The sequence below is a fragment of the Acipenser ruthenus genome, chromosome 15 (assembly GCF_902713425.1).
Source record: "Acipenser ruthenus chromosome 15, fAciRut3.2 maternal haplotype, whole genome shotgun sequence".
NCBI classification, from domain to species: Eukaryota; Metazoa; Chordata; class Actinopteri; order Acipenseriformes; family Acipenseridae; genus Acipenser; species Acipenser ruthenus.
In genome coordinates this window covers 27,956,797-27,969,173 of record NC_081203.1, presented here as the reverse complement: position 1 = coordinate 27,969,173, position 12,377 = coordinate 27,956,797, and the positions used below count along the sequence as shown (strand labels likewise).

The 12,377-nt window shown below is 38.0% G+C and overlaps 1 protein-coding gene across 5 annotated transcripts in view; it reads right to left on the bottom strand.

Moving 5' to 3' along the window:
- The window catches only part of LOC131697603 (disheveled-associated activator of morphogenesis 1-like), an 80,435-nt gene that overhangs the window by 15,640 nt on the left and 52,418 nt on the right, over positions 1-12,377 (bottom strand). For 4 of the 5 annotated variants that reach the window (XM_058987701.1, XM_058987703.1, XM_058987704.1 and 1 more), the window contains exons 5-17: positions 8,471-8,565; positions 7,461-7,794; positions 6,910-7,020; positions 6,712-6,815; positions 6,525-6,591; positions 6,302-6,419; positions 5,883-6,021; positions 5,246-5,304; positions 4,970-5,157; positions 4,288-4,575; positions 3,920-4,027; positions 2,573-2,602; positions 952-1,052 (exon numbers count right to left, since the gene is read on the bottom strand). In XM_058987701.1, coding sequence (XP_058843684.1) covers positions 952-1,052; positions 2,573-2,602; positions 3,920-4,027; positions 4,288-4,575; positions 4,970-5,157; positions 5,246-5,304; positions 5,883-6,021; positions 6,302-6,419; positions 6,525-6,591; positions 6,712-6,815; positions 6,910-7,020; positions 7,461-7,794; positions 8,471-8,565 — 1,742 coding nt within the window. The remainder of the gene's footprint in view (positions 1-951; positions 1,053-2,572; positions 2,603-3,919; positions 4,028-4,287; positions 4,576-4,969; positions 5,158-5,245; positions 5,305-5,882; positions 6,022-6,301; positions 6,420-6,524; positions 6,592-6,711; positions 6,816-6,909; positions 7,021-7,460; positions 7,795-8,470; positions 8,566-12,377) is intronic. The other variant, XM_058987705.1, reaches the window with a different exon arrangement.

Genomic DNA, 12,377 nt, shown 5'->3' with positions numbered 1-12,377 from the left:
ATGCAAAGAAAAGAAGGGCCTGGGACTACTTAATCCCCATATGTAAAGATTAAATAAGATTCTTGGCCCAAACAGAAATGTAAACATGTTTTCAGATATGACAAATGGTTTCTGGTTATATAAAACTCAAAGGTTTACATAAATGCTACATTCTTTAATTGTGAAGTCAGGCTAGTGGACTGTTGTGCTTTGACAACGAGAAGGCAAGTAAACAGCTTAGAGCCCTGTGACAGCAGCTTTTGCAGGGAAGGAATGTGCTTAGATAAACAGCATTTAAATGGTAAATAACAATTGCAACCAGGCATTAGCTATAACAGTGGACACAGAAATACAATAAGGTAACCATCTGTCTGCAATACATTTTAACCATAAAAGGTATAGACCTGCTTTGTAGAGGTTGAAACCAGACTGAATACAGACCGGTAGCTAAACTACACAAAGCCTTCTTATACAGGGAGTCCCTTGCCAAAAAAGAACTATAGTATGCTATAGTAGTACTATAGTATATAGCAGTAGTACTATGGTATACTGTAGTAGTACTAAAGCAATTTTAGCAGGGTCATCAAAATACAGTGATGTCATGATGATGGAAATAACTTTGTTTAAAGTATGTTTTCTAAACCTTTTTCTAGCTTGATTTCAAACTCTGATTTATTCTGCTTCCCAGATGGGACTTGCATATAGCATCCACACCCACCTGCTGTTGCAGGCAGTGGTAAGAGAATGGCTGTTTATTTCACAGTGTAACAGAGTGGCCTACATGTCTGCCTATAGTTAACACTGTCTAGGGTAACGTAAACAGCTGTTAAGACAAATGGTATCGAATGAAGTGGAGTACAGACAGGCGCAAATGTGAAGCAATATAGTAAACGTTTGCCTAAGAATCATATTTGAGTGTACATTGAACATGACTGTGGGACACCGCAATGTTACTTTCAGCTGCAAACTCACCTGGACAGAAGAATATTACAGTTCTGAGCTCTCCTTCCATCTACCACAGACAGCTCCTTAACCTTCTTTGAGCCCAAGGTGTCATCGTTATCTGTTTCTTTCTGTGGAGAGAGATGTTGGAATAAACAAAGCTGATCCTACTGAACACACACAAAAACAAAAGAGACATATATATTGTGACAAAGCCGCAACTCACTCACGGTTCTTTGCCCCTTTAAAAACTGACCCGACACATAGATGGAGGGTTTGAAAAGCGCCAACGCGCTAATTATTAATAAACAAACAAAACACAAAATAAACACCTGGCTCTTATACGAGCACTAACTAAACAAACAGGAACCTACTGATCTGCAGGACGGCTAAGCCGTTTACCTGCCCGACAACAAAATGCACTCTTTGCACTTACTCTAACGGCTGCTTGGAAGCAGAGCACCTTTTCTGCCTCCCTCTCCTCAGCAGCCTTGAGCAGACTGACTGCTCCTCTTAAATACCCTGCACCTGGTCCCAATTTAACAATAGCAACCAGGTGCAGGGGATAATTAATAACAAAACAATTAATAAATGAAATGAAACAATTAACCAAACTAAGGCTTTTCCCCTCTGGGAGATGTAGTCCCATTCCCCCAGAACTACACTATTTCACTATATATATATATATATATATATATATATATATATATATATATATATATATATATATATATATATATATATATATATATATATTATTGATCAAGATTAAAATGGGCTTGACAATTCTAACTTAAAACGTGGTTACTAAAAATATTTCAACATTAAAGATTGCTTCTTCTTTATCATCTCTAATATGGCTACAATATTTTTTTTTTCTATACTCATTTTGAATCCCTGTTGGTTTTAAAAGAAAAGCCTAATATCTACTGTAGGGATGTTCATGTTCCTCAGAGGAAAACACCCAAGAAGCAGCAGCCTGTGTTGGGGTATACTGGGAGGATTTCTTGGATAAGGCCCAGATATACCTGGGGTGCAGGTGGAGGTTAGCACAGTGACAGCCTTTTATTATTATTATTATTTTATTTCTTAGCAGACGCCCTTATCCAGGGCGACGTACAATTGTTACAAGATATCACATTATTTTTACATACAATTACCCATTTATACAGTTGGGTTTTTACTGGAGCAATCTAGGTAAAGTACCTTGCTCAAGGGTACAGCAGCAGTGTCCTCCACCTGGGATTGAACCCACGACCCTCCGGTCAAGAGTCCAAAGCCCTAACCACTACTCCACACTAACTCCACACAGGATAGCCAATGATGTACAGCTGGTGTCTAATTGCTTTCATAACATTTTTTAAATGCCTGATGGTTAAACAGATGCAAAGTTACAAATCAGACAGAGACAGACAGCCAGTATTTTTGTTCTGCTTTTACGAAAGATAAAATGAGTGCTAATAATTGAGGTCACTGAACACAGATAAGATTAGACAGAGATACCAACACTGAGCTCTGCCCCCCCCCCCCCCCCCCGCCCCCCGCCCCCCGAAACTGTATTCTGATCAGTACATGATGAACTTGTCTTATCCAAATAGTTTCAATGACACTGACAAAGACGCCACTGTGTTAATATTTAGAAAACACTCACCTGTTTGTTGTTATTGGTCATAAAGAAGTCCTAAAATGCAGGCAAGGAGCAAGGAAGAAGCAGCATTTATTAAAAGAATGCAGTTTGGTGAATCAAAGCAAAATAAACCGCCAGCCTCAGCAAATCAAATCCAACTAGTCGAGTGATTGATGAGAAATGCACTGGGATCTTAGGAAATAAAAATGACCAAGTCTGTGAATGCAGCAGTGTAGCCATGCAAATTATTATTATTTTTTTAAATATGTTGCCGTTTTCTATGAAAAAAGGTAATAAAATTGAACCCCCTTAGTACCATTGTTTATAAATAAAACTGGCATATTTGGTGAAGATTTGCAAGCATCTTTGCCATTCAGCTTGTGGGATGTATTATGACTTCCACTTCATTTTTATACCTAAGACACTTAATTTTTTCACAATTCAGTTTGATTGTTGTCAGATGAAAGGGGTTTATATTCTAATACTGCTGTGCAGAAAAGTAGAATAAGCTTGTGTTATAGTAATAACATACCTTATTATGAAAGTACATCAAAGACAGTGCAATTGGATACGACTTCAAAAAAGCAATGGTACTGAAGAGGTTAAATAATCCAAGATGTACACCTGTCTAAATCAAGTAGTTTTGATTCTATATATAGCTAGTGTTCTTCCTAGGAAGAAACAAAAAGGGTGTCCAGTAACTGATTTGGTCATTTTAATTTTAAATGTTGCATATTACTTCTTGAAGGTGACTCTGTGAAATTAATTTGCTTGTTTCTGGGTCAAATTCCAGCAGTACTTTTTCCAGATCCTAAGAGAACACTAGCTTCTTAATTAATGTTAATCGTTAATCTAACCCTTACAAAAAAGGGACTTCACTGCTAACATGAGTATTCTGAATGCAGTATCTGCATATGGCAGCTTCAAAAAATACCCTTTATATCCATGCAGTACCACTACATTGAACTGGATAAAACAGTTACTGATTCCAAAACACTGTATTTGTACTGTTTTTGCAAGGGCATGATAATGAACTAAAAAGCATTGAAAAGGTTTGTGCTAAATTACTATCCGTCTATGTGTGATGTTTAGTCATGCAGATGCCTTATATTTAGCTTAAAGCCTTTTACATTTTAGTAGTTTTAAAAAAATGTCCAATTTAATTAAAATGACAGGTGCATTGTCAACATAAGGCAGTGACATATCATCACAAATACACAAAGGCTAAATATTCAGTGGTCATGATTTAATATAATCAAGTATGGCCAATGGATATCTTTGCATGAAGTGGTCATTCAAAGCCTTTACTAGAAACAGGATATCAAACTCCTATGCGTCAATCACTTCTTGTTCAATGCAATACCACTATACCTGTTGCCTCTGATAAGCAGAGAATGTCTTCTCGATGTCGTCAAGGTCAAGCACCTTGAAAACTTTAGCATCATCAACCTCAGTCCACAAAGTTCCCTCTAATTTATTCTGTGGGCAAAACAAAAAGAATCAGGAAACAAAAACATTTAATGGCATAGGTAACAGATAAACATTTGGAGTCCTGCATTTGTGTAAATACAAATCCTACCATAAAGCTGTTGACAGTGTTTCCACGGCCTTGACATGCATTGACTCAAAGCAGTGTCAAGGAAGTGTCCTTCTGTTAAGTGTATGGGTAATACATTCAGAGCCATCCAACCTTCGACATTCAACCATCTCCAAGCTCAGATTTACGTAGCAGAACTCACCTCAGGGAGTTTGGCCCAGTTGAAAGACTTGAGGGGGTTGGACGGCTGTGGGATGTTCTTCCTCTTCATTGCAGGTCCCAGGGGTGCTCCAGGTGGGGGGGGTGCCCCTCCAAGGGGTGGAGGTCCAGGAGGAGGAGGAGGGCCCCCTGGTGGTGGGGGTGGTGGAGGCATTCCCCCAAGAGGGGGTGGAGGAGGAATGCCGCATGGTAGAGGGGGTGGAGGAAGGGGGCCACCTGGGGCTCCTGGGGGAGGAGGGGGCCCACCAGGGATGGAGGAGAAACTAGCCCTCTGAATGAGAAAGACATCACATTTCAGTTATGACAGACACTGGTGCAAAACCTTTATTATTGAGAGTTGGCGAGTACACAAACACTAGAGCGTAACCTTTCTGTAAATAAATACATTTTAATAAAATGAAGGTCAGTCTAATGAGGATGGGTGTCAATCTAAATCATAAACTAATGATCACCCTGAAGTTTGTAGCTTTCATGGAAATTGTATGCACATCTCAAGCAGAGCTATGAATAAATACATTATTCAACATGTTTTTAACTTGGGAATGCACCATTTCGATCTAATCATCAACTTCTTGCGACGCATGTTAGCTTTTTTTCCCCTCCAATAGTGAGGCAGACAGAGGTATACCGCTGGAAAAAACCAAACAAACGAAAAAACAACCTACGGTGCTAAGATCATGCAGCCGTGTGGAGAGTTCAGACACTTGCTGTTTGGCTTGCTTGTGCTCACAAGCCTCTTTCTCCAGTTTCTCTTTCATCTTATTGAGGGTCTGCATCATCTCCTCCTTCTCCTGGGTTTTGGCATCACACTCTCTCTCTTTCTTTTCTAGCTTCTGCTGCAGTTCACTGTGTTCTGTTTAAGATGGAAGGAAATCACTATCCAGACCTAGCACAGAATACATGGTTTTTAAACCTATTTAAAACTGCTTTGTACGACTAACCTTTTCTCATTTTTTCTGCCTGCTCTTTCCACTGCTTGACTTCATTTTCATTAACCAGCCTGAGGCAACATGGAAAAAAGTTACATTTGACATAAAGTAAGAGCTTTAAATTCACACATGTGCTGTTTTTACTGGTTTTGCTTCCAAAAGACCACTGGTCCAGAATTAACATTTGGTTCAAGTGTTTTGGGACTTAAGTTGTGACTAAGAAATGGAGCATGTATGCAGATGAAGGTTTTGCTATTCTAGTTATGGAATGAGGAGCATGAGCGCCATTGCTTAGAAGAACTTAAATTAAACGTCAGTTCAGGTAGGCCAAGATTTCATTATTTTATTGGCGCTATTTGCACCAAATGTTTGTAACTTAAGTGATGATAATAACGGCATCAGTTGAGTATGGACAGTTCATGCAAGCAGGTCTTTGATGTCTACAGCAGGCATTTGTTCACCGGTAAGATTCATATGAAAGATTTTATTTGGGATTTGAATAATAGAAATGACCAGAACTCATAAAAATACATTTTCAAGATACAGACAAAGCCATGCAGGGCTAGTAATGTGTAAGTGTCATTATGGTACAACTAAAGAATACATCATGAGTACTTTATTGCGAAACAAAAGAGAAGACTTTACTTACATTCGAACTACATTCTTTACATTGAAGTTTTCTAACGGTGCAACATCTGGATCGTGACCTTTATCATTCTGAAGGACAATCTGTTGTACTATTCGATCAAGGAGTAACCAGTACTGCATTGTGTTGCCACTTCTCTTATCTGGGGGTAGGAATGTTATCAAATTTCATATAGAAAGCTCATCATTATTATAACCTTTTAAACCATAAGGAAGAAACACAAGATCCTGATAAGAAGGTATAAACAAATTCACATTTACTGTGAAGTGGTGAAGGGTTTAAGAAGAAAAAAACATGCATGTAGGGTTCTCCAGTAGTTGGGATTTGAGAATCTACGCAATTCACAATTGATAAGGTTGTCAGTACAATTATTAAAAAAGAAACGTGTATTGGAAAAGGTAGAATGGAAAAGGTATACTTACGAGGCATTTGGAGACAGTGGTGTAGAACAGATATAAAGTGCGGGTATGCTTCTGTGTGGTTCATCTTCTTTCTAATGAGGTCAAACATCTGGCTAGCACTTTTCGTGTCTATGTGGACCTAAACAGACAGACAGGATGGGGTGGTGGAGTGAAAACACTGATAAGTCTTAAATGCTATTTCACCGTGTAGTATAAAAAAAGAACAAATTGCTGATGAACTTACTGCATCAAATCGTTTCGACAATTCCAGTTCATCTTCATTTCTCAGCATTTCAAAGAAATCCAAATGCCTAAATTATAATCAAAAGCGTCAGAAAAAAAGGGAAATCACAAAGTTGGTGTGCAATGTTGAGTACATAAGATCAAGGGTCTGGGCCTTTGAAAGACTGAAAGAAAAGCAGGCGACTTACCGATCTAATGTTGCGTTGTCATGGGAACGCAATTTATCTATAACTGGCTGGATTCCCAGCATGAGAAATTCATACCGGAGATGGACGCGGAACTCAAGGCTTACCTGCAAAGAAAGACCAGCAGAGTTGCATTACAACTGAAAAGCCAACAGGGTAAACATGAACAAATTTCAGGAACACGTTGTGTAGAACACTTACCGCTCCAGCTCCTTGGCTAAGAACTGCGTTGATAAAGGACATGATGGCTGTTTTCAGATTTACTTCGTCCCTGTATCTCCCTGTGCTTCTGTCCAGGTCATTCAATAATGTCTAAAATACAGCAAATAGTGTTCTATAAATAAACTTAGTTATAGATGGACAAAATTTTGGTGGGTGCACAAAAAATAAAACAAAATGAGTCTAGAGTGATGATACAGAGCCTCTGACCTCTGATTAGTTGGTACTATTTCAGGCTGATGTGACTGGAGTTTCACAAATTCTCATCCAAATTCCTATTGAACATGTGTCCACATTATAAAACAAAAATATGGTAGTCATGGTGGATAAAACTAGCATCTCACCCTGTAGATACAGGTTATTTTGGAGCACATGTTATTTCATTTTTTTCGTAGAGTAAAAGGCTTGTTGAAAAGCTTAGGGCTAATGCACAAACATTTTATTGTTTTAGAAAAAAAACACTTACTTTTCTTAATTTTATGATTTGTAGCGAATAGACATGCTCATTCCTCTAGGTCAGTCATGTAGCATACCTGGAAGCGAGTCCTTTCGCAAGCAAACTTCTGGTAATGTAGCATGGCCTCGAGGATCTTCTTGTGGCCCCCTGGCACCAGACACACAGCTCCCATGATTTCCAACACCGCCACCTTGGTCTTGATGTTCTCTGTGCTGAGACTCTGAGCAATGATGTTGATGCTCTCTGTGTGAGATAGTACGTGAGCCCGGCCCTGAGAGTTATTCATGAGCGCCTTAATGCATCCTATCAGTGAGGTATGTATCTGAGACTCAGTGGTCTCATAGTCCATGCTTTTTAGAAAGTTGAGGATACATGTCAAGCCATCTAAGTCGATAAACCTGGTGACAAACCTGCAATTACAAAGGAATGAAATTCAGTTCAGCATGCCTCTCAACATTGTTCCTGGAGAGGGGAGAGGCTATTGTTCATGTATTATTTAATCTCTGAAACGTAACTTCAAGTCCCATTTAGTACAGCAGTACACAGCATATACACTCGAACACTATGTCAGAATAAATGGGATCCTAATGAAATGCCAGATATATTAATGGAGTGGTAGTTAGACAGCAGTGATGAGTAAGCATTTAATAATTAACTGTCCTCAGTGAAATCGAACTGCTCCCTAATACTCATCAAATCACCAATTTAAAAAAAACGCAGGCAGTACTAAAGTGACCAGCATGAGACAATAAAAATAAAGTTTACTAGCTGGAAACTTTAGATGTTGGTATTCGTCAGGGGCTGCAAACCCTTGCATTTTAAGCAGGTAAAAATAACAGAGCTCAGCTTTTACGCCTTACAGCTCTGTCGCTGTAATCTTCACATATATTCATATTACATCTTAAACGCTTGGTATTAAACAAGGAAGCCATTACTGGAAACTAGAATCAATGATAGCACTTCTTTTTCCAAGACTAACAGAAGACCACCAAGGACAGTATTCAAGACCATTCTTTCCTGTGGCATTTCCACTGTAATGTTATTTTTGTCACCACATTAATTAATGGCTAAGAACAGCCAAAATACCTCATAGGCTGTGTTCTGAGTGCCGTCTTCAGACTCTCAATCGTTTTATTTCTCTCCTCTTCATCTTCTTTCTCTAGGGCAAGAAGAGTCTTTCTCTGTCGAAAAGAAGTTAAACAAGTTAAACAACTACTACACATCAAAATGATATTCCTTTGATACTCTGGAAGAATGGACCGCTACATACGTATCCTAGACAGAGCTCTAGTTGTAGTCATTAAAAACATTAGGGCTGTGTTAGAAGGTTCGAAGGTCCATTCTCTAGCCAGGAATTCTAAGATTGTTTTAAACCTTCGAAGGTTCGTCAGGCACCATTCACGCACTGTGTTTTTTTTTTCCCCCTCTTAACAGAAACCGTTTGACAATGTGTGAATACTATAAATCACACATTAAATGTCACTCACATTTAAAATTTGATCTTTTGATTTGTATAATGCATATTACTTAAACAAAAGTTGTTGTATTAAAATCCACTAACAAATAGTTATACGTAGCAACTCTAAATGGCGCCGCTGCCGTGTATGGAGCAGGGTATAGTATCCAAAGCACTGAGGGGGTACCTACAGCGGTTGTAGTGCTTCAGTAAAATATGTACTGAATACCTAGTGTACAAGACAGTGTAAGAAAAGTGCTATGGTAGAATATGTTTGACATACACAATATATACGCTGCCTAACACTAATAATTTCAATTTAAAAAACTGAGCACCCTCCACCGCTCCCCTCTCCATCTCGTGTTATCCAGTGGCAAACCTTTAATTTCTTCATTTGCCATCTCGACAGCAAAGCATTGTATAGTGTAAGCTGTATTGAAAAAAAAGTCTTGAAACCCCTCTGCTTTTTGGGATTTTTTATTAAATGCCCATACGGCCAAAAAAAATATTGAATGCAAACGGTGCAAGCGACTGTTGATGTATCATGGAGGCACAACCAATCTCCGGTGGCACTTGACAGGCATAAGTTCATATTATTATTACAGTAGTACAATAATGATATTGTAAAAACTGACTGGGCACTCCTTACACAGTGACCCCTGCAGGCTAAAGTTAGAAGTGTAACATCTAGAAGATCCTCAAACTTCAGACTGATGCAGGCCAATAAAATACTACAACACAGCTTCCCTTTGAACATCTGCTATGCCCCATAAAACTTGGATTGTAAACTCTGCTTGGTAATTAATTTCCTCCATTTCCGTAACATAATCCAATCTTGAAATGTATTATAGTCGTTTCCCTGAAGCAAAATTCTCATTGTTAAGAATAGGAAGCCCCCCTACCCCACCTCCAACATTTTTGTCCTTGTGGGATTTTCAGGGAGGATGAAGTCAACAATCAGAGAGTGCACTGTACTGGAAAATCCAGCCGCCTGCACACCCTGCAAAAGCATGTTATCTCCTGCTGTACGAACTCTGCATTTAAAACAGCAGTGATATGAATATTTATTACAACCTTACCCCACTTGAATTGCAATCAGTGTTGTTATACACCTGGAGACTATAAACAGAGAGAAAAGCTACAGATAGAAGACCGTCTTCATTTTTTTTTTTTTTTTAATATACTAATAAAACAGCCTGAAACCGAAAATTGTTTTTGCCTTACTGAGAAGCTAGAATCAAATTCACTCCTCATCTGTGCTAAAGAATCAAATTCACTCTGTGTCTGGGCTAATCTCAGACTCCTGGCATTTGAGCAATGTGTGTTACTCATGTCCAATGATCCAGCTACGTTTTTACACCACCAAGTGTGATGATTTAAAACCCAAATAAGAATTAATTTAGCTGCTGGAATATTTTGACAAACCATGTTTGATTGGTAGAGATTCTGTAAAACGCTACTGTTTTTGCAGCAGTGTCAAAGCTGAAGAGCATTCAAAGTCCAAGGGTAAATAAATTCATTATACCTCTGTTATATATAATATGACCCAGATTTTTATATATATATATATATATATATATATATATATATATATATATATATATATATATATATATATATATATATATATATATATATATATATATATATATATATATATATATAAAAATCTGGGTCAGTGGGTTTTATGTGCAGGAGAAGCAGTGAAAGAAAGCCCAGTAGATCAGCCAATGTGTCTATATTAGTAAGCCTCTGCCAGCTCCATCAAAAGCCCTGATGTGTATTGACAGTAAAACAAAAGGAACCTTGAGTCTATGTGGTAGATCACTTATTCTTATATCAAGACACTTGGCTAATCTGTTAGAAGTTCACTTTTAAAATGTTCCGATCAATGGCCTGGCTCAGCTGGTGACTGGCCTGGGCACAGCTGACTCCATGTCCACGAAAATGATGTTGCTAATTGACTTCATACTTTAATTCACCGGTAATTACAGAGCCTATAAAGGAAAACATTACTTTTTTTATTTTTGTAGCTGGAGTGCCAAGTAGTAAGTTTTGAAAATCACACATATGTGTTCTGAATATGGCAGGAAATCTTTCAGCTTCCTAGTGGCTTCCCACTGGAATGCTCTCCACTCAGCTAGAACCCATTTACAGCTTACATTTGCTTCAGCAGAAACTTAAAAAGAGCAACGATTTGATAAATACAGATGCTGATACTAATGAATCCCACCCTTCCACCCACCACAAAAAAACAAGTATACAGCATTTTGTTCCCTCATTAGCATACCATTGTTTCAGTTGTTATTCTACTGTAATGTCTGGTTAGTTATCTGAAAGTAATAGTTTGGTTGTAATGAATACTAACCCCCTGCGCACACACAATCATAATGTACGTGTAGATAAAATAACTGAATTCCAATGGTTAATGTAAAATTAAAACTACTGGAAGAAAGGGGCTTTTGTACAATATTCCTTGAAAGTGATACTTAATATGCTATGTCAACCAGGCCAAAAGGAATACTACATCATCAATCACATTGAAATCAAACAGAAATGTAATTTAAAAAAAAACCCTAAGGCTTTGCTCATAAACAGCTGCATTCAATCTTCCTGATATACCCATTATGATGTACTGCATCATGTTTTCTTAATTTACTTTAAGTTATAAAAAAAAAAGATTACTCTTGAAAGCCTAACTTCTGTATAATGGGACTATTAATAGTACTACCTGTACCAATGGACAGTGGACTACCACTGTAAAAAGGGACATAGACATTAAGAACTGGGATCCTAATTCATAGCACTCTACACTATGGTCTTATTGTTCTAATCACTATGTTATCCACACTTTAATAAACTACTATAAAATCATCAAGGCGAACATTAAGGTATTCAGATAACCACAAAGACGTGACCTTAACAGCTGACCTTGTCAGTTGACCTTGTCAACGGTAGCTAACAGGGCCTGTCAGCAGCTTCCCAAGTGATTTCTATCAGACTAGTTTGGGTGCCATGAAAAAAAATGACAGCTTTGATAACAGGCAGAATGGAGCTCTCTGTTGAGAATCTCATCTTACAAAATTAAAACAAAGCACAATGGAATTTAAGCAGTGAATATGGTCATAAACGGTACATTTCTCTGCCATCTGTAAAATGTTGATTTGTAATGGTTTACTACAGTACATTTAATAAAAAAAAAAATGTCTGTCAGAGAGCATTATCCTTAATCCACCTTTCCATAGCAGAACTAATCAATGACTCCCATTAGCTCAACTATGGAAAACCCAAGCTCCATTAGATCATCTGCAACAAAATGAGCTTTTCACTTAATTTTAAGGGGGGGGGGGGGGGGGGTTTACAACCTTTTCTGGCTGTTTGTTTAATTGTTGGTGGATTTCTGGGGTTGGTATTTTACAGCATGTGCGTTGTAGGGGATGAAGAGAATTGGTTAAATCGAGTTGAGTAATCTTTTGTTATTCAGAAATAGCAGCAGTTATCCTCACAATTAACAGCTGTATATTGTTACACAAAAGA